This window comes from Battus philenor, unplaced genomic scaffold, assembly GCF_028537555.1.
Source record: "Battus philenor isolate CCGP_79_NKW_IND1 unplaced genomic scaffold, ilBatPhil1.0.hap1 SCAF_8, whole genome shotgun sequence".
In the NCBI taxonomy this organism is placed as follows: domain Eukaryota; kingdom Metazoa; phylum Arthropoda; class Insecta; order Lepidoptera; family Papilionidae; genus Battus; species Battus philenor.
In genome coordinates this window covers 5,272,887-5,297,285 of record NW_027181748.1, presented here as the reverse complement: position 1 = coordinate 5,297,285, position 24,399 = coordinate 5,272,887, and the positions used below count along the sequence as shown (strand labels likewise).

The 24,399-nt window shown below is 30.9% G+C and overlaps 1 protein-coding gene across 2 annotated transcripts in view; it reads left to right on the top strand.

The window, feature by feature from the left end:
• LOC137931674 (uncharacterized) overlaps positions 1–24,399 on the top strand; it is a 220,260-nt gene that overhangs the window by 99,426 nt on the left and 96,435 nt on the right. For both annotated transcript variants that reach the window (XM_068775155.1, XM_068775158.1), the window contains exon 2: positions 15,706–15,759. In XM_068775155.1, the coding sequence (XP_068631256.1) occupies positions 15,706–15,759 (54 nt within the window). The remainder of the gene's footprint in view (positions 1–15,705; positions 15,760–24,399) is intronic.

Here is a 24,399-nt window from a genome sequence, read left to right as displayed (position 1 = left end):
AAACAAAAACAGATCCTGAAGTTTTAAATTAAATAATACACCCATAATTTGAGATATTCTTTGCTATTACAGCGAAATAATAAATATTTAAAACAAAAAATATATCTTTCTTTGAATCTTTATGGAATGTTTATGTTATAATATGGTAATGACTTTTAAAAGATTGTATTTTTTGATCTTTTCATTCAATACGGCAATATACAATAAGCGTAAACCTAACTTGGACAAGAATAACGTGTTAAGATCGTTGAAAGAAGGTTGGATGAAGGCCGCTCCCTATCGCTTCCATTAAAAAAGAATGTGGGCCCTAGTATATGTCCACTAGTAGACGTCCTGTGGAACAACTACAATGGTAACAATATTCGTCAGCAAATTGCTTCTCTAAACTTAACTAAAATATAAATAAAATCTAACATTTCTTACTCTCCATTTTACAACAAAAGCGAAAAGGTGATATAAATATTAGTAAAAAGTTTAACATAAAACTAATCTCAACTATTCCACAAAGAAGTTTGCTGAAACTAATAAATTTTGACGTACATAATCTTGATATTTTGTTCTTTCTTCAAATTATTAACGTAGCGATGATAATGACCATTCGTGCAATTTGTATCAATCGATGCAAATAAGCCAATAGTATCGATACGTCGCTAACAATAATAATTATTGTTACGTAATCTTTGACGCAAATGTTATTTATTATTCTCTGACCAGGACAATAATGATTGATGGTCTCACTTTAAAATACTAAAGCAATGTATTATTTATACGGATTTAGTCACGCGTAAATTATTTAAACCATTATTAAAATAGTCGTAAATAATCATAAAGATATTAATTGTGAGTAGTCTTTTCTTATTTTATGTTGTATTAAAATATAAAAAAACACTTAGAAGCTTCCATTTACATTTTTAAATAATTTAACACGACAATAATACGGATAACATATTGTAATAAATTGTGTATTAGTTAAATATAAAATATAATTTAATGGTAATGCTAAAACTATACACACGTGATTTTTATAATGGTAAAAATTATTTCGTATAATAAAACTTTTTGATATAAGTAGCATTCAATAGTTAAATTATACAAAACGTAATAATATATCAAACACGAATCTTTTAAACCATTTGTCATTTCAAATTCTGTACCCTGAACAAATTATAGACACGCCTTAGTGAAGATTATTAAACTTTTTGCTTATACAATTTTGTCGCTTGATGATGTATAATTTATCTTTAAAATCAGATGCGTATTAATTTTTCTGTTTTTTATATCTGTCTGGCTGTGTACAAATTTAAATCGATGACTATTATGCGCTCTTATATATTTTAACTTTGGAAGATGAAATAGAAAAAATGTTAAATATGTATTTGATTTAAAAGTGCGTCTTAAAATGGAAAATATTCTAAAACTCGACTGCCTTCGTTGAGTTTGATATCTATAAGTAATGTTAAAAGTAAATAAACAACCGGCTTTGTTTAAACACATTATCTTCCATTTAATATTGTTTTCTATATATATATATATATATATATATATATATATATATATATATATATATATATATATATATATATGTCTTGATATATTTAATTATATTGAAAGTGAGTATAGTAAAGCTGATGTTTCAATTGTTAGGAAATAGTTTAGCGAAGGAGTTTTTTTAATCTACACGAGGTGCAGCTTTATTACAATTCCTAGATTACAAAATTATATATAATTAAGATTATTATTTATACTTCTACTGTTTCGATACTATGGTTGTCTGTAAGAAATTGCCTCGTGTGGTATGACCGCCCATTGTACTTATTGTTTATTATTATGATACTATTAATATGTTTTCTAGCGTGTACAATAAAGAATATTAAATTATTTTAAAGAAATCACTTTGCTACCTACCAGTATAATGAAATAATTATTTTTATTACAATTGCAAATTACACTAAAGTTCCACCATACATTATCCATTAGTATTATTTTTCATCTAGTTGTTGAAATAATTAGATATGAGTTCAAATTGATTTTGTAAATAGTAAAATTAACACCGAATCTCTGTGTAATCTAATAAAGGATTAAGGCATGACAATATCGAACATCAACTCCTAACTGAAACAGGTTGAACAGGTTGTGGAAGCATTTGTAGGGACGTTGAAAATTTGGTTAAGCAAGGAAAAGAGTTTGGTCGATGAAAGAGACAAAATATTGCAAAGAAGCCTCTTTAAATCTGCTATCTAAGTATTCAGCCCTGAATACCGTAATCGGGCTCTTCTTCCTACAACGAGATGGATCGACAGCCGTCTCGCACAGTGAATCCATGGAATACAAAGAAGTTCGACTCTTTTAATCTAATAATAGCAACATATCGAGCTGTGGATTTGCATCATTCGGCATCCTCGGATAGGAATGCTAAACTCGTATAGAATGACGACCGAATCCATGGTCCTTAGAATAACTCTGTATGTACAGATAAACTTTAGTTATTTAAGATCTATCCAACATCCCAACGGTATATAATGTAATGCTCTAATAGTAGATAAAAAATAATAAATTTAAAATTGTAAAAAAGCAGTCCAGGAGGAAATGGTGAAAGAAAAGAGGTGATGTGTGAATGGTAATGGAATAAAAGATCGTGCGAGGAAAAAAGAGCAACGAGTGTGAAAAATTGAGAAGGATGGAAGAAGAACGAGGAAATAAAAGAAGAAAGTGAATAAATTATTTAAAAAAATGTGCTAAGAAATACCCTAATAGATGTTCCCAAGACATCTCCCACAATTATGTTGCTTTATTCCAAATTACTAAAAAAAATTAGGATGAAATTTTAAATTAACAGAGGTTTTAATTATACAGGTATATTTCATCACTATAGCATGATCACTCACGCTGTTCAATACATACACCACCGTACGTCTATGAGTACAATAGTCAATTAAAATTATCGGTGATTCATGTCTTTAAAAAAAACTAGAACCAATGGAAAAAAACTGTCAATTGTTATTTAAATTATAGAAAATGAAACGTGAATATGTATTTATAGTAAAAGTTATTTTAAACATTCACCATCATCATTTAAACCGACAGAGTTCCTCTGCTGGACAAATGCCTCCACCAGAATCTTCTAATTTAGAAGCGTCCTGCATTCAGCGTTTTCGAACGACCTTAAGAAGGTCGGTTGTCCATCTTGTTCTAAACATCACTACATAAAACTTATTTTTAAAGATAGCAAAACACGAAGACTTAGTCCGAGTATTTATGCAAATAAACCTAGTCTTCTTGTGACCGCAAAGTAAATCCAAAGCTTATGTTTTCATTTGAAAAACTCACTAAAGTTTTTATATATTTGCTCGCATACTTGTTGACTTAAGGAACAAAGGAATTCGTACATTATTTACTAGTTTTTTTACGATATAAATCCACAGAATGTTTATGTATTATCTAAAATATACAGTATGATTTCTTGTAGGTGTAAAAGCTTCAAAGTAGTGAACCCGTGTCAACAAATTTTGCTGTTTTGTTTCTATTTCACACAGCCATCACTCTGTATAAAGCAATGACTTTGAAATGTACTACGTTAATTTTTTATTGAAATGTGACGAGCCGATTACTTATGACTGTACAATAAATGTCAGGGCAGATAGTAAAAAATAAATAATTATAATACATAGCTATCCGAATTATGAAAAAAAAATTCAAATACACTTTTATTACGTAACATAGTATATAAAGCGATGTGAACTTAAATAGATTTGGAATTATATGATTATCATATTAGATACGCATTAAATCATTCAGTAAAACAATTATAATACAAAAGTTATGTTTTACTTTTGTTATACCTTGTAAAACTTACATTCACACAAATATTAAGACATAACCAATATATCGCAGGGAATAGATATAACAAGTAGTATAACCCGGCGAATTAGAAATATCACTTAAACCCATTCGCACGGCGGCCTCACAGAGTATAATAATGTGTCATTGTCGTAGGCGACTCTATTTGGTGTCTTCGATCCCAGCTCGCCGTATGAATACAAATCGATAATATTGACCACTAAATAGTTTTTCTTTTTGTACTTCCGAATGCATTTGATTCACACTGTCACGCAACGAGTGTTCTTCATTCTTGTTTCGAAGTTTTTCCTCAGATAATTCTGATAAACACCGTCAAAAGTTTGATCGATCTGTTAACACGACGGTTAAAATATGATAAAGATTATCTAATAATGGAAGTTTGAATGCTTTTATATATAACAGTTAAAAACAAAAAAAATTACACTCCTTTTAAATTCATTGACTAGATACGATACCTGATAAGATCCAGAGATTGGATTAGATGAAATTCATATAAAATTTTGCTTCTTTGTCTTATTCCTGGTTATTCTTTACTTTTCAACTTTGCTGAGCTATAATAAGACTTGGGTGATGATATGTATGATATGTTGACTATTTGAGGTTGTTACTACCACAAAATAATATTTCGTATAGGATGTTCACCTGTTGGTAAATAATGGAGTGTTTTATTAATCAATTATTGTGCAGAAGATTTTTAATTTTTTATTTTATTCCAAGTGCAATAAAACCAGCTAATCAGTGCTCATTGACTATTCGTAATTAATTACATCACTATTTTTAATACAATACATCTGTATAGTCGCGCACAATTTTGTTACATTCGAGAATGTTCATCAAGTATCATTAAAATTTTAATATACATCTTGAATTATTGTACGCGATTGTACCCGACGAAGCACGTTGATCGCGTCTGACAATGATGGCGTGTGGGCTGCTGTGTCTAGTTGTTACGAAGTTCAAGGTCATTCACGGTGCGTATCACCGGTTTGGTGTTAATAAAGTACAAAGGCCGTGTTTACTCGCTGCGTAGTTTTTCGCATGTCATGTCCATGATGCGTCCAAAGGTTAATTATGGTATGTTGAAATCAGATATTTTTTACTGAGTTTAATATTTTGACTAACGAAACACACAAAAAAGACGTCACATTTTTTTACCATTAATTTGAAAAACAAACCTCGCATTTATTATTTCCGTTTAATTAAAAACAATATTATTAGGATGAATGACTTATATTCATAACTGTATTGCAATAAATGTAATGCCGACTACTAATGAATCATCTCGGAAATGCAACATTGTCTTCTTTGGTTGTAGGTCTTTCTTTCACAAGGCCGAAGCCGATCGACCATAGCGTACGATCCCAATAGCGAAAAAATCTCTATAGCGTCGTATTTCTTTAGCAAAAAGTCTTAATATTTTAACATTTGAGAGTGAATAATTGCTGAGAGGATTAGGGCGTTGAGTCTACGATATTCGCATCTATTCGTTCTCTCTTTTTTCATCTACGTTTTTCGTTGTAAAGCAACTCTGTAAACACTAAAGATGTAACAACGCAGGCCATTACATATCGTTCTTTCTGTCATTTCACAAAGGTAATGATGCGATCAGACCTATGTGCGAATACAGTTTACAACCAAACGTAATCGTTCCTATGCCAGATGATTACATTTTAACAAAAGAATCCCGCCGTTGCACATTTGTCATAACTTTACGGCCGAAAGCGCTCGTGTCGTAGATGAGATCTCTTTTATTGCTGTAGAGAGCAATGCAGTGTTATGGTCAATAATATACACAAGTTTATTATCACTAGAATGCATATATTCTTGAGAACTAACAATTTAAACTGCATTGTAGAAAATTTGTTACATTATGCTATATCTGTACAATGTCTTGACAAATAAAGACTACTACAATACATGTTATAATTTGTAGCTAAAAAATATGTGTCAGTCACTCTGAAATCGTATAGTTCAACGCGAATTAAGTGAAATTCCAGGCAAAGAAGCTATTGCGCTTAGTCCATTCAAAAGGCTTTTTTCAAGTAATCTTAGCAGCCTCTCAATCTGGTGAAACATTTATTTATGTAACGCGTTCGATTCTTGCACTTGGACCACCATGGAGTTTTCGCTAAGTCATCTAAAAGTTCGGCAGCATCTCAACTAGGTGATATTTATACCGACACCTCGAGGTAGTCCTACATATTGCATATTATATAAGTGTTTTAAACTAGGTGATAGTAGCGTTTTACCAATAAAACAATGAATATCATTAAAATAGTAAACATTTGTCACAAAAAAAGAGATTGGACATCCAATGCAGTAAACAGTAAGCGAATAAAATATTTACTATTTGATAGATATACACAGTACGCATTACACGGTATACTAATGCATATAACGGATACCGAAATAACTATAATTTAACATTATTGTGGTTACGACGTAACTGATTATAATCACGATACAGCCAGGTCTGTTCACATCAGAAACACGATAGTAATGAACGGAAATTATATAATTGCAACGTTTTGCTCGTGACATTAAAATCCTGCCCTCTGCCTCCGTCAGTCTGGTGGCTAGTAATCTTCATATTGATTACATAATCTTTATAGCAGAAATAGCAAGTTTTAGACTGCTTAGAAGTAAGACCTCCAAAAAAAGAAGTGTAAATGGAGCTAGAGGTAAAGTTAGAAAGTGGCACCATCGTCTCCATAATGTAAAATGAAAAACGCCTCCACAATTCTTTTAAATATCGTTTTAAAATAATAAAGAAGGTAATAGATAAAAAATAAAACTAAACAAAAAATCAACGAATATTTAATATGAGGATGAGTAACAAAAGAACTGTAAAATTAGAAACAATACTAATAGAAATGAAGCAAGAAGTGTAAGGATTGAGATTAAGAAATGAGTATTCAAGAAAGTGTAAAGAATGTAAGGAGATATGGAAAAAGAACTTGTGACGATAACAAAAGAGATCGCTAATTAAAAACGATCTGAAAATTATTTGAAAGACATAGCCCTGTCATATATTTAAGATAGGGGAATTAGAGATCTCAAAAGGGGGCTAAAAACAAAAAAAGTTAGACCTCGCATGCAAACTATTTAAAGGCGCATATTTTAATTTCTTTCGCACTATATTAAGATTATAAAAGCCAGATATAACGATTGATAACATTTCCAAAAAAACGACATGGCTAATATTAAATTTGTAATTTAATATAAACCATGTATCATTATTTTTAGAACAAAACAAAATAAGTTTTACCATTTTAAGTATACAATTCTATTTCTCTGAGATGTCTGTCTGTTGAAATCACTTTCAAGTTTTCTATTCGATTACCAAGCGAGCTTAACATAAAATTTTAATATTGTTTTCGTATGTATTGTAATAGGTACAATCATTTTATCGGGCAGTTATGATAAACATAATCAAATTGTTTTATATCTGTTGATTGCCTAGATATATTAAATAAATTATAATCCTATGTACTCTCTAAATTCCCACAAATGTAGCTCCCATGTTTTTAATAAAACATACTACATTTCATTACAGTAAGACCTTATTAGTTTAATTAAAACATAATAAAACATGCGGTTTTGTGTCCATCTATAATAAAATTTTATTTTAAATCTAACTTTATAACCATGTGCTCTTATGTGTATTTTGTATTAATGGTTAATGTTCCCAAATAAATAAATAATCTGGGGTTATTTAATATTCCATGTTAATTAAAATCATTATTCGCACTTTCAATTTTTCTCTCTGCTTACATCAGATGAAGAAAAAGTTGCGAGGAAACCGGCATTACTAAAGTTTACCATTCCAGGAATTACGTAGTATATTTAGGTCAGTATATCTGGCCAAAGGAGGACTTCACTTCTTAAAGTGTAAACATTAATAAACTAATAATAAAGAGAAACATATCAGTCATTTTCAACCCATTTAAAATCAAAATTAAAAGCCTTTTCAATAATTGCACTAAAATTTTTTGCACAAAATTTCCACTTTTTTTATCTTGTCATATCATCATTATGTATATGTCCATAGATGCTCATAGCTAGTTATAGGTTTCCCCCAAATACCGTCACGATGAATGTTTTTCCGTTGCCCGCATCCAGTTACTTCAAGCGACTTTGACTAAATTGTTTTACACGTTTCATTCAATTTAAATTTTAAATGTTTTTTTCGATCATATAAAGTACAAAGAAACTTATAAAGACGATATGACTGTGGACCAGATAAAATAATTAGTAGCTCCGTGAGATCACGGCAAGAATTGCGTTATGCGCATTTGAGGTGCCTTTAATAATATTACCGGCGAATATACAGTTGGAGTAATAGTATTAGGTAAAAGTTTGAAGAAAAAATTAGCAGAGGTTATTAACAAATACGTGAAGTGTTTAATGTATATGTGAGAGTGTGAAAGTGAATGTGTGATATGTCATATAGTCCTAGATAATTCGTACTGCAGTTGGGGTATAAAAATTATTACGAGTAATATAACTATAAAATATTTTTTCAACATTCATACTTAAAATAACAACAAGAACCTCGACATGTCAATAACAATAGGAAGTAATTCTGTAGTGATAAATTAAAAGCAACCGTATATTGCATATTCCTTTTAAATAACATACACACACATATAAACATTGTAATTTGCAAATAGTTACAATGTACATTCACGAACGTAATTATTTGAAAATTAAGGAAATAATTGAAAATATAATTATGTTAATTTTAAACATTGGGTAGAAGAAGCTTTCAATCAACATTGTATGTCAGCTTCTAAAACCTGTACCTTCTTTTTATTACTGAAGGTCGTGCCTTGAGACGCCTTGACGGAAGCGATTCCGACCTACTTCCATGCCATCGTATCCAATACTTTCCTCGGGGTAGTTGTAATAGAAAGCCCAATTATTGATTTGACTTGATCATACCAAAGGCTATAACCGTGGTGGTCTTTTACTGTCTACTTTCCTCACAACTAGTAATTGGTTTTCTCATTGTCTGTGGGCGATGTTGCCAAAATAATTAAGACTCATTAATAGCATGTTGCGGAGAGCCTTGTAGTAAGAGTAACAATATTATTTAACACCATATTTCTAAAGCTTCAATTACTTTCCACTCTCTTAAGAACGGACCATGCTTCAGAGCTATGTAGGAATATCTAGAAAACCACCCATCTCACGGCTCTAACTTTGTTTGTGATGGTAATGTTTTTGTGTTTTCAGGTTCAAGGCATTTCGCTTATAGGAACATAATATAGGAACCTTCCCTGTTTGCGTAATCCACCAAATTAAAAACCTACATATATTATAAAAATAACAAAAAACCTTTTAACAGGATAAATGTTTATATGTGTTAAAACTGTAAAGAGATGAATGTATAGGTGATTTGTTGTCAGTTAACATATGGACCATCCTATACAAAAATCAATGGTTTCAGAAATCATAAATAACGTAAACAATAAAAAATTGGGATTATCAGATATTTTAATCAATCTTGCTTACTAGCCGGCGCACAGATTTTGGGGTTTGTTGCCGCAAGTTATTGGAAGAAATTATATAATATTTCACAGTGATTACTTTACATAGATTAATTAGGAATATATGTAATAGCTTAATAGTTTGCTAACAAATGAGCTATATATTCAAGCTCATAATTTTTTTACACCTATAACCAATTATCTGTGTGCTATAAAATCGTTGTCTTTTCAAAACACCTCCAAATATATTTCATTATGTTCATTTATGTTTATGTAAATAAAATTCAATTACTGGAACAAACCAACATCATTTTTTATTGTAAAATTTCTTGCCAACCATAACATTCTTTTATTATATATGTCATTCATTATTTACGCGACTGTTCTGTTTAGGTGTTTAATTAGACATTATAAACACTAAGCTAAAGAGTACATAAACGTCTTCAATGACTAATAAACATATGCGTGTGAATCCTTAATTAACATTTTTTTTTAGTTTCTTTACATTACTTGAGTTAAATAACTCTGCATGGAGTAACGAACGGTCGTCGATTATTACGAAAGGCTCTTCACCCCACACCAGTGTAAAAAATATTGTCTTAATGTTAATTTCGTGAGAAACTTTACTAATGTGTGACCTTTTATGAACAAAGAATTTTTATAAACAGTCAAATTTATGTAAAATTTTAACATTTTGTACATTTTTTGGCGAAAAGTAAACATCGATCCAGCTTCGTTATTTGTTATAAAAAATAACACGCTTTTTAAAAATTCCTCTACTAAGTATTTTATGTTAGATATTACCTGATTGAGCAAAAATTTATTTATATATCTTCTATATTGAAATATTATTAACACACGATTTTAATTCTGCTCAACTTTCTATTGACACTAAATAATGTTCTTATATACTTAAAACAAAATAGTACATTACAAATTATATTCTACAAGTAATAGATATAAAAATTCAATATTAAACTCAATATTTTGATTAAATAGTATTACAAAAAATTATAAAATATTACATTATTTATTATACCATATAATATATGCTTTTGCCTTTGAAATAAACTTTTCTCTCCGTAACACAAATAGCATTTTTAACATACATATCCACAAATGCATAGATAATTCTTCTAGAAGAGATATTCTTCCATACTCTGCACTTTGATTTGTTATGTATTTCTTTTAATCTTTTGATTGCCTCTCTTTTAGTAATAATTTTCAACTATTGTTCACACGAGATAGAAAAGATATGCCAGGAATTATAACTAGTTTTTGATTGTTTAAAAATAATAATTTTAGACAAATTTTGTGTTTGCCAATTAAAAACAAAAGTTAATGTGAATACGTAAAGAGTATGCGTATAACCACAAAGCTTAACGTCAATGTCCCATCAGCATATGGGAATGAACGAGATAGTTTGACGACATTACCACATAGATGATCCCGCTATTCGCATACCGACATTCAAATGGAGCCTACGATATCGAAGACGACTAAGACACGGCTCTCCTGATTGCATAACTGTGCTCTCTCACACGCAGCGTTATTTTATTGCACCTAAGCAAGGTTTCACTCGGGAAAATTGAATTTCTCACAAAGTACTCATTTATTTTTACGGACGCAAATGTTTTCTCAGAGTAATAATAATATATCATTTTAGGATAGCAAAAAAAAAAAGATGGTAGTAAAGAGAAGGACGTGGAAATTACTTTGATTAATTAATTAAGTTATGTTCCTATATCCCCAGTTAAAGAAGATTATTCAAAAAGAATTTTGTTTTATAATAGATTTAGTAATTGCCTACATAAGCTGTACGTCAACACAGCTAATTAAAGATGGCTTTTTTCAGATAGAAAGCTCTATACAGAGCTCTATAGATTTGCAATAGTACTATTTAAAAGCGTCATGTATCTTCCGACGATCTTGACGAAGTCGTCTGTCCACTTTGGACATCCTACGCTGCATTTGCCGGACAGTGGTCTCCAGATCAGAACTTTGAGGTCCCTGCGACCGCTGCTGCTTTGCGTTATGATGGGAGATAACAGCCACTTCACTTGCCAATTCGGTGGGCTATGCAATAAGCATAATTAGATGTAATTAGATTTATTAAAGTTAGGTTATTTAAGCAGTTCTAGTCCAGCGTTAGAGGACTGAGACTTGCGATAGTAGATCTACGACAGAATCTTACATAGTTCACACTTTGTGCATTAATTATACTGGATTGCAATTGCTCACAATAATATTTCCAGAGGACGGAAGTGGCGTCCTTTGCGTACCACTATACCACACTGCGATCGCCAACCCTGCCTCCAAGCATGGCTACGAGTATTATGGTTTTTTCTCCCCATAGATATCTTTGGGAGAAGAAACTACTAAATATGTTAAATACATTTTTTGGATTCTTAAAACAAAGCTTTTGTTGAAGAACCCTTATAATATAGTATTTTCTATATACAGTGCACCTGTTTGAACTGGACTGTTAAACCACTGCTATGTGTAGACAATACTTATCCTCGTTCTGCACTAGTCATTACATAGTTTCCTTTATGGGTACGAATGTAGCCGAGGCTAGGATTATCTACCGCTAGGTGATTTTATCGTCCTGAGTTTTTGTGGCGAATGGCCTCTATTGGCATTACCAAATTTCGCGGATTAGAGGGGACAAAGCATAAATGGCGCTAAGCGTAAACTTTGTTTTAGGTAGAAACGCTCAAGAGTCCATCAGGAGCTTCGGTGTGGGATGTTACATACCAGTTTATTTATTATCCTTATCATCATATTAGCCTATAGAAGGTCTTGAGCTGCCCGCATCCAGCAACCTCCCGCGACCTTAAAAGCCTACTCAGGCAGTGTCTATGGTCTCATGGTCGCCACTCAAGAACCTGACTATAATGTTACCGGATTAGATTTTACCCTCGGCACCAAGTTGATTACAAAAAAGATGACTTTATTCTTAAAAAAACAATAAAACACTTCACGTAATAGAATAACCAGACGCACCCGTAATTTTCCTCTATTCACCTTGGCCCTTCAATGTGGATCTATATTTGGTTAAACGTTTTGTTTTCCTTCTCATAACCTTTCAAACGTTTCCGGGGCTACATGTACTGGCTACTGCTATGCTACATGGATTTGTTTCGTCCTTAAGATTTAACTGTTTGTTACTCGTAACGGGTTATTATATCTTATCTTTTAATATTTTTATCACATAAATCTTAGCATCTAAGCGCATTTCATCTTTATTGTAGCGGTTTAATTCTAATGAAAAATTGAATTCTACCATTTTGTTATTTTATTTTGTAAGAAACATCAACATGAAGTACAAAATCTTGATCAATTGCAACAATGTGTAATTATTATATCTAAACGTCATTTTTACTATAACTACATCATGGAGATATTTATAAACTTTTTCTATACAATTATAATAATGAAACAAAAAGGATCAAGTATATCCTATAATCAAATATATCCTTTATCTATAACAACATAAACAAACAGTCAAATAAAATTATTATTAGTCATTATCAAATATTTAGTCATCAGAAGTTTGTGGTAATTATTATAGATTTTCGTATTACAAAAAGTTTTTTGAGTGCTATAATTCTGCTTGAGCAGCACGTTCTTGCTATTTTAAATGTCATTCTTCGCGCCTGACTGCGCAGTGTTTCCCATGTATTTAAAATACAAAATCCACGCGTACAAAATTGAGTATAACTCCCCGTTTATCTTCTTACATGTATCTTAATAAGTCACTGGAGTTTATAATATAAGTAACTATGTGTTTCAAAGTAAAACGAGAGGATACAATACCGGCAATTGATTTGGCACGTCAAAAATATATTTTATCTGACTGTATTATATGTAAAGAAGATCAAATAAATACTCACCTACCGTACATTATAAAGTCGTATAGATAGGGAGGGCATTTACTCGGCGTCCTAAAAAAGAGATACCTATTAGGAACTGAAAATGTCCCTATTTTAATAGACATTAATTTTATTAAGATATGGTGCAATGATACATACGTTAAGAATTCTATACGCTGGAAAGCGATGCATGGTCTAATATTCTCTAGGGAGAAATTACCTGACATTCAGCACATTGCAAAGGTCAGGAATGACTGACGGAACACCGCTTATATTTTGAGGCCTATCTCATTCCATCATCTAGTATCAATCGATAACAGACTAATTTTGAGGAAGAAGAATGTAATCAGGTAAAGATAAATCGTTAGGAGGACGAAAGCATATCGCCTAGTTCCGAACAATAACGAAGCAGAAGTATGTACATCGTCTAGTATGATACCGCCAATGTTAGAAAAGAATAATGTACATAGTTAAGAACTAATCGTTAAAAGAACAATCTTAAATAAAAATAACATACATCGCCTAATATCAATCAAAAAGAGACCAATCTTGAGGAAGAGGAATGTAATTCATCGAGTATCATTGGGTAAGAGACCAATCTTAAGGAAGAAAAATGAATATCGTCTAGTAACAATTAATATGAGGCTAGAAATTATATTTGAAAATTCGTATACTTTGTTATGTTTTAGTATATTTTTTTGCTACAAAACGCCCGTGTTACGCAGATTGACTGCCCCTCAGCGGTCGCGCACCGCTACCCGTGGCCTCATGCCGTAGTTATGACAAAAATTTACAATTACATAATTGCTTGATAAACATGAATGGCGACATTTTGTCATTATGCTTGGTTATTTAAAAAATGCCATTGTGCATTACGAGGTAGACTAGACTTGAGTCGACAGAACATATATGTATATGATTATACGACCTACTTATTTATACATAAAAAAATATATAAAAGAAAATTCTTCGAAACAATCCTACTTTTTGGCCAAAATTTTAACATTACATCCGGTCTCTGCTATTCGAAGACATGAGTTAAACGGGTAAACGATTATCTTGGATAAACTTCGATCAACATAGTTTACAATTTACAATATAATATAATAGTTGGTTTAAATGTATATATTAAAAATTAAACAATTACATTCTCATTGCATCTTTAATTATGGATTGACACACATATAAATCAAACTACTTTTGTATTAAAATTTCTCCGTGAGTTTGTAGAAAAAAAACTCAAGAACAACATTAATGAATTCATAAACAACAAAGAATATCAGATCAAAGGCAAAATTAATTGTTTTCTGCCATTTTAATATATAATAGTAGCGGAGCAAAACTCTTTTTTTATCTTTATATATACGTATGCGTAAATCGAATACAGTTGTGTCATGGTAGCCTTTATTTACTTTTTCCAGCAGTTAGAGCTTCGATTATTTTAAAGCTCAAAACTTCGAGGTCGACAAGGGGACAATACAATTCCTTCATAAATAAAGCCCTAGAAGTGTAGATTTTGAAAAATATGACCTTTCTCTTTTCTCCTTATTTGTGCGTGGCAGGGCTCATTGAACCTCACTGTTTTATGGCACATAGTAAAAAAAAACACTGTAAAAATTATATGTTGTTGTCAGTCAACTATATGTTAATAAACAATAATTATAACACTTATGCTAATATATGAAATAAATACAATGACATTTATTCAATATTATGTATACTCTCTATAACGGCGCATTAATTAAGTTTTAATTTCAGAACTTAATTCCATCCAAATTCCAAATTGCTTCAAATTAGAACTTTATTCCGTGGGTTACATGCTTTTGTCATATGTAATGTATATGTTATTTTTTGATAATAAAAAAACACAAAGCCTATGTGCTTTGATGTATGTACGTCATTAGGCGACGAGATGGAAGAAGTTTCTAATGTGCATTCAGCTGCACATACGCTCTCAGTTTTAAAAGCTATCAACTACAGTTCTTATTGACACCAGATGGAACGATTTTATAGTCCTCCTTAAAGTTACATTGCAATTTAGGTGTATAATGAATCTGATAATTTACGTGTATGGCATTTGTGGTCCCAGGATAGTTAATTACTAAAGTCTGAAAATTCTAAAATATTCATTTGACAGTGTATAGTAAGTAAGACAATCGATAACTTTATGAGTAATGTAAAGTATTTGATAATGATGTGAAAAAAATTACAAAGAATCCAAATTATAAAAAGAATTCAAAAAACCTTATAATTGTCTTAGTAATAGCCTAAGTATATAATGCAATTCGAATGTCTAAATATCCAACATTATCATTTATGTTATTGTTTTGCGTAATGAACTAAGATCTCTAGTAAAGAAACTATGTGCTATGTTTGCATTTCATCTATTTATTATATCTTTATAATAATTTCGTTTTCATTTTTCCTATCTCCAATGAGTAAATTCTACCTTGACTAATATTCATGTTACTTTGTTGCAGCAATGTCGGCCGATGGGTCGACGACAGATATCAATGGGCTGCTCAATGATACTGGTATGTAATAATATATTAATATTTTTTCAAAATTAATTTATAAAAGCATTTAACTGTTTGTGTATCATACAATGTTTTGCTAATACAGCGAAAAGAAATTTGAGCAATTTTGAATCGCAGATTTTTGCAAATGTTTAAAAGCGCCATCTATGTTTTATTAACACACTAAGCTAACTACGAGAAGTGCGCCATCTGTGTTTCAACATAAACATTATTTAATGGTACTGATACAAAGAACGCCACCTATTTTGTACTCTGTAAAACAACAATTACTATTATTTTATGGTCTCATCCACTAGATGGCGCAAAAGCAAACGAACGCAACTTACTGTAATCAGATAGTTCGTATAATATTCGATAGATGTCATAAGTACCGTACTATTACAAAAGGATAGGAAATTAATATTTATTTAATTACGTTGAAAATGTACCAAATAGCTTCCTGAAGACAAATAACCCGCTTGTGAATTTGACAAATAGCTTCTTTCGGGACCAATTTTCTTACCCTATATCTTACAATGAGAAGTTGATTAATTTACAAGCTGGTTTTATTATATATTCTTCTACAATTCACAAACCTTGTTCGCTGTATCTATTTCTTCGGGAATTCTCGTCTTTTGAGTAAATCAAGGCAACGGAAATTTTTATAAGACCTACAGACAGTTTCATTTTGATCGAGTAATTAGCAGTAAATAATATTTTATTACTATTAAAATTCGAAATAAAATAACAGTTCTTATTATTATTTTGTAATTTAGGCCTAAAGCAGTATGGCTTAATTCACATGTTATTCGACACCGAGGAGTAATAGGAAACCTTATCCAAAATCCGGTTAAGCAATACATTATACAATCCCATTAGAGATTTCCATATTGCGTCAAGTGTGACGCCCTCGGTGTACACTCGAAGTTATTAAGTGCTGATCCTTCAAGAATCTACAATAGAATATATTATGATAAAAATTAGCATAAACGAATCCTTTTACATTGTCATGAGATGATATTTTAAAATTTCACACAATCGTTTTTTAATACTACCATTTGCTGCGTTTTAACTATTAAAAAAACTGGTAGCCTTGGTTTTTCACGTTTTAAACATAATTTGTCTTAAATTCAGCTGGTAACATTGCCTCTAATGATTAATAAAAACTTAAATGGTTTTATTGTGATGCTATTACTTTTTTGTTACAACAAACATCGGCGCTTTAGATATGCAGTTTAACTTTGTTTTTAATTAAATGCACCAAAAGGTAATAGATATATGGTTATTTATCGGTAAATACAGGAAAAACCTCAGAATGTTTTAAGGAAGATTATCGTCAATGAAAACCCAATTACGTTTTAAAACGTAGGGTGAGATATTTATTTCTTAAACATCAAACATTATTTTACTGCCGTGGTCAAGACAGTTTGTTAGATAGTTAACGTATGTTACTAAATATTATCCATGTGAGTATAAGTGGTCGCGTACTTCTCTATTAGTTGGGTGATATATGAGATATACTACCGATGCTCCAAAGGCTCTTTCCTTGCTTAGGCGCTCACTTATTGAGCTTTACCTAACATTCCAAACGAGTTTAGCATCCTGATTTGTAGTTGTTTGCCAGGATTAAACCTGGACTTGATCGGTTGGTGTTATCAGTCTAACATTGCTGCAATTTTGGAAAGTTTTATGGCTAGAAGTGGCGGCCGAAATTCGACGACGCTTTTTATTGATTAGAGAATACCTACTTGTTACGTTAATGAGGATTGCGTGGTCGTCTTTAGTTGCGATATGATTAAAAATAGATATAGAAAAACAAATTGTATGGTAAGCAAAAGCTTACGTTGGCAATAGTCATTATGATGCTTAATGAATCGATTTCTCATCTGTGTTTATTACACTAACGTCACATGTATTGCTTGTTGTTTTGAGATTTGACGTCTTACATAGCACTATGACTAAGCGATCATAATAAAGATTAAGGGTTTCACCAATGTGACATTATTTATTTGACAGTCGTTGATAAATCCTTCTCTTTTTATTATTTTATTGACATTTATGAGTGACGTGGTCGAATGATCTCATCGGTTTCGTGAATCGACGTAATTTTTTGCGTAACTATACCGCGAGATTATCGTGCGAAGGTTTCATTAAGAGGTTTTGCTTGTTCAGAATAAAAACTTCCATTTGAGTTATCCATTAATTATTAAGATGGTTTTAGTGTTTTTTTTCATTTGAAATTAATTTAATTTTATTGCATATTTATTGTGAGCGTTGTTGTGAATTGCATACTGGTTAATGTCAACATATTCTTCCGAAACATTCGATACTAACTTTCGTTATTGCAACATTGCTAAGCAATTTTCTCTTTCAGACGTGTTCAATAAATCTGTATGGTTAGTCCATAAGCTCAATTCATTTAGAGGAACCTAATATTTTCGAATTAATTGAAGAAAATTGTTTATTTTTATAAACGATTTTCGGAATTATGTCATATTTCTTTATGTTTACAGATTAGATATCAGGTTTTTTATTTATTTATATTTAACAATGATGATTTTCTCTTACTAACCAAAATTTATATTCATAATAGACATGCACTTTCTATTATCTATTATCAATAATCATCTTCGTCCTTTCATTATTTCCATTGCTTAACACAGATATCTTAAATAGAGGTAGATTTTCTACAGGACCGATTATAAATTACAAAGCCATACGAACTTACCAAATCGAAGTAAAAAAAAAATTTATTATGTGTGTGAAATGTTTCTGTACCAGGCTCTTTAACCTCCTCTGTTTGTGTCAGAAAAAGAACTGCTGTGCACGTAGTGTAACTACGAAAAAGATCGATCAAAGCAGTAAGAGAAAGAATTCGAAAACATCCTATTCGAAAACAAAAGATTTTGTCTCTGTAGATGAAGATGTATCATGGCGCGTATTTTAAAGAACTACTTAGGACTTGCAGCCTTTAACAGAAGCACTGGTCATTACGTAACTGATAATTTGAACAATAATAGGGTAGTAAAATTAAAACAAATATGTAAGCGGTGCACATAGGGATGTCACAGAAAAATTTTGCAATTGACATTTTATACAATTGTACAATATTTTAACAAACAAACAGACCGTATTCATGCTAAAATTTCATTACTGCTATAAATATTAAGCAGATGATAAAACGTTGTTTTTCCTTGTAATAATATTTATGACAAGGATAAGTAATAACTAAAGAAATGGAATAGTTTTAACCACAAGTCCGATATTTAAACCGTTAAGTTACGATCTTTGATCGCTTGACGTTCTCAGAAAGAACTTCTTCTACAAAAGGTTCCATTTACGATCGATACGCAGAATACCTATTGTATTTACATAATATCAAAGCATTAGATCGTCGAGAAATTGATTTTATAATAATGTAGGAACGGGGCAATTTTTTGTTTAAGTTAAGACTAACGTGCTTTCAAATTTTTATAAATTAGAAAGTTATTTGGGAATCACTTTTATAAAAAATTCTTGTAGAGTAGATAGACATGAGGGAAAGTTTAGCAAGCAATTAATAGAGTTGGACACGGATAAAACCTAGTTTAGACGTAAATAGGAACCCGGTAGGTTGCGTCACGGTAAAGCTGGTGATAACCGAGTCTGATTGAACGTTACTTTACTAATTACGTAATTGCCTTTCACCAAGTGTCTATTTTTAATTGCTCTGTCTATTTCAGCTTGCCAATTATGGCATGTTATCGATCAGTGTCCATAAAAAAAGTTTTGTTGAACATTTTGTTCGGATCGAATCACAGTATTAAAATCTTTTGCAGGGTGATTGGAAATGTTTGTAAAAGCTTCAAAGTTGCGTATAAGTCATTTGTCAGCAAAATTTTTTACACCTACTTCCAATCTATATATAAACTATTACTCCAAAATATAAAACATTGATTTATTTATTCCAAATTTAGCATAACATTGTAATCAACAATTTACTTAAGTCAAATTTAAGCTAATATTGAGGTTCATTATTGATAATATTTAAAAAAGTAAATGTTAACGGCCAGTTTTGTAGAAACCAGTTTCTAAAGACGATAGGTCAATTAATAGTAAAAACTTCTTTTTGTTAAATTATCATTTTATTCACATTATGCCGATCAATTAATGTGGTCAATGAGATATTAAAATATGGAAAATGTCATAATAATTGAAACACTTACATTCTATATGAGCATGCATCGAAATTTGTGTCTGAATGCTGGACGCAGGCTATTGCCAGCCGGTCTATCTATGTGAAAGCCTACTTTAAGCAATGAGCCTTCTATGATTAAAACGATGATATATGTACATGCATGCGTTAATTTTGATGGTACCTATATTTCGATGATATTGCTAATAATTTGTTACAAATTTACGTCAGCTCAAAATTCAATAGAAAAAATTATTCGTAACTTTATATTGAATATTTTGTACATTTCCATCTATGTTACAGACTTTTTTCTATACCGTTGCCTTTAAAGCACTATAAGGTAATAAGTGACATTGTTTTTATTAAAAAAAAGGAACACTTAGTTTCCATCACCCTCAATTCTTTATAACGACTTTTGAATTTCAACTAATTTTCATTGCTTAAAAACTTATTTGTCGTTTATCACATATTATTAGTCCTATTAATTAAATAAAAAAATATTTCTTAAAGAATTTTTACAGCATCATCATGACCATTTAAATTTTTATGCGTGTGCAATAAATTTGAGGTCGTTTTGTTTTGTTATCAATTCGTATTTTTTGTTACGAAATTTACACTTTTATCCGTGTCCAACAAATTTAATTTCTTATGAATATTTATTTGTACGATTTTCTTTTGAGTTAGCTGAATGTCAAGGGTGCTTAGGTTCGATTTCCACTTCTTTTAAGTTATTAAGCTGAAATGTTGCCCCTTGTTTCTTCATATTACTAACCACATAGGATCACTTACAGATACCAATATCATACGTCACGAGAAAAATACCACAAGAGAATAATTTGAAAGAAACTAGAAAGACAGAACAAAACAGACTAGAAAGATAGAACAGAAGAGTGTTTGGTTGAGCTCTCATATAATAACATCTTTTAACTTAAGGCTACAAGGGTTACAAACACATATTGATTTGAAAAGAGTCCACAACAAACTCGAACAGTTTTTCTTTTTTTTACACGATCAATTATAAACTTTACACGGGATTGTATTGTATTACTATACACATTGTATAGCCCACAAAAGAGTTTCTAAATGTATTAAGCCTAGAAGAAAACAGATGTAATCTCGCCTAGGACCACAGGATTAACGATCTCGTACAATTAGGAAAATCGAGATACCAAGACGAAGTTGCTATGTACTACCAGAACTATAGAACAACGAATGTATATAAATCGATTAGCAACAGACGTCAGCACTTTGTTGTTATTGCAACGATTCACAAGCACGTGTAGCCAAAGTTAGATAATGTTTTAGAAACAAGAAGGCGGAGAACAATTTAATATTATTAAACTTTAACACATCATTTTACATATTTCGGCATCACGAATATATATAAATGATTATAAATAAAAAGCGTTATAGAAATGATATGTTCAAATTTGTTTTTACTTTAAAGTTTAGAATTAACATCCTACAATGTTGTATATTAACAATCCTGCTCCGATGATACTTTTACTATCGTTATATTTTCGATAAAATTAATAAAAAGAAATCTTGTTAACAATAAACATTGTGCATTCTTCTTTAACAGTTTGAAGATGAAAGAAAAAAACATTTTAGTGTACAGTAAAAACATTTTCATGGTTAACTTAAAATAATTTTTATTCCATAACGGAACTTATATGAAAACATCGCAAGGTTTCCTGGAGTTACACCATTATGTAAAATGGTAAACAAGTAAAGTAAATATTTTCTAAGTACTGTAGCACTTATGTTGAATAATCTGTTATTTAATTGGCCATGATGCTAATCATGGGTGACGTAGCCAATGTATCGACATTGAAAATATCGTCTTACTTGACGTTAAAAATAACCGTACTGTTTAGATAACGACGTATCTGATACAACCACGACGAACTGTTATCACTAACTTAAACCCAAAAATTATTAAGATTTATCCCCTTAATTTATAAACGTACAAAAATGTTGTTATAGATTTTTTTTCCGAAAATATTAATTGTCTGTCACTTACAAACTCTTGTTTTGCCACTTGGTTTTCAACTATTTTCCTTAATTAAAAACAGGTAAGAATCGTTGATTTTGAAATTAGCGTTTTGCACGAAACAGTAGCGTAAAAAATGTACTTGTTTCATTATATATTTTAATACAGTATAATATACGCGAAAACGGATTTGTTTTAATTACTATTTTTTAATGTTTTTCTAAGATTTAGTAAATCTAAAAATAATTAAAAATGAGTACAGTAATTTTTGAATTTTTAAACAATTACAAAGATTAAAATGAATCTAAAGTTAATATAAACAATTTATTATTAATAAAAAAAAAGGATTATTATGCGTAAAACTCGAGGATAGCGCAGTCACTTCGGTAATATTTGTTTTAAAATTCCATTTAGCACACCTTGTGCTAAATGTTTTTACGCAAAAAAAAAGTGGAAACATTAAGTCTAAAATAGTAGAAAAAATACTATTACTTTCTATTCAATCCTCTATGATTGCGGTGGAAAAAAGATGTAATCAAGGAAAAAGTATTACGTTGAAAATATAATCGCAATGTTACAAGCGTCTAGCAATGTAGATAACTTCTTTTGTAAGTATTCGTTTGGTACTAAAATAGTATATCAGTCAGAAATATGTCTTAATTATTTATGTTTTTTATTGTATTGAGACAGGCCTATAACGTTTGTTAGTACTAGATATTTGTATCTTAAAATAACGTTCAAAACCAACTACTTTTCGCTTATTTTAGTAAATGAACAAATGAAAATTCGTAATCACTTTCGTTTGGTCAATTTTGTGTTACGTTTATTATGTATAAATTTTACGACTCGTGTTTAAAGTGTACGGACTGTTAACTAGTTCCGCTTAAGTGGTTATTATGATGAACTGCTTTTATTATTTGTATGACCGTAACTCAATTGTCCCCCTAACCGCAAACACGAGATGCGTAACGATAATGGTAACGATGTGTGGCCTTACAGGCAAGCCGACGCGACGATGTAAACTGTAAACTCAGCTGACATTTCCTGTATACATGGTTAGATAAATATTATTTGATTCTTGGGATAAATATTAGGAGTGCTCGCCAGTCCGATGTATCCACTTCTAAACCTTAAGGTGACAGACGTCGATGATATACTAGACATCAAAATTGTTTATAAAACATTTGTTTGAAAAGCGTTGAAATCATTATTTTAGGATTTGGAGTCCTAATGCACTTAATAAAACTATTAAAACTTAAATTATTAAAATCACTTTGTTTTTTGTATATTACACGTGTTTGTAAACCTTTCCTATATTTACTGTTTCCAAAGATTTCGGAATATCAAATCCGTCGCTAAACTATAATGGCTTCACCTTAATTTATAAGACGGTGTGCACATTAGCAAAGAAACATAGTTCAGTGTTACTTACCAGTGTATAGTGGATATCTAAATCCTCATAAAAATATATGATGAAATTAACGACTTTATTTCAATAAAATGACATTCACACAATCAGAAATACTCTTTTAGGAAGGTTCAGTTTTGTTCAATAAACGGGCGACTGATACGCGAGTCAAGGGTCGTGTATCGTAAGCTATTATTGGAATGATAAAGCTATATATCGCGCCCCCCGCGGATCATAAAACTGATAATCCTTGTAACTTACGTAAACGGTTATTTTTATGTTACTTAGAGATTGCGAAAGTTTAACGAATTTTACGATAGTTGGTTCATATTTGTTAATGAAGTAATTGTTTTTTCTAACAACAGATTCAAAACTTACATTATTGTCGATGACAAAATTGTTAAAAAGAACATGATCTCTGACCCTGAGCCTCATTAGCAAGCTAACATTCGCTTAATAGGTCACGGAGAGGGCTCGCGACTTCTCCACGCAATTGAAACCGAAACGAGCAGAACTGTAGATTGACGAAAGTAACTAACATAGTCGTGCTGATTGGTAGGTTCAAGAAGCAATGGATAGGCAACATAACTCGCACGAACAGATGGCTGGTGGGTTCGAAGATCTATCAACCGTTTCTATTCGAAATCTTCGGGGGAGGCTTATATCCTGATGACTATAAAGATTCCGAATAAAATTCGACAAAACGCTGGCGAATTTCGTTTTTCTCCTAACGGTTTTATAGTAGAGTTATGAACGTACAAAAAGAATCTTCACACCTAAAAATAATCCTCACGGCCAATAATGTTTATAAATTGTTTAATTGGAAACAACACATGTTCCCGAGGAGTGTTCGCTGTTTAAATATTTGTAAGGTCGAAACCTATTTTAATTGAATAAACCTTGACCAAAATAAGCCCAAATATATTAACCCTCGTAGTAGTTTATATGACTAGTAAATATTTTTGTATGAAATTATTGTTTCCTAGTTGCTCGATGTGCTACTGAACTTCTTAGTGGGTATAGTCTACAATCTCTCCTCATTCTAAACTTCAGAAAAAAATCATTACCTTTTATTAATTTATA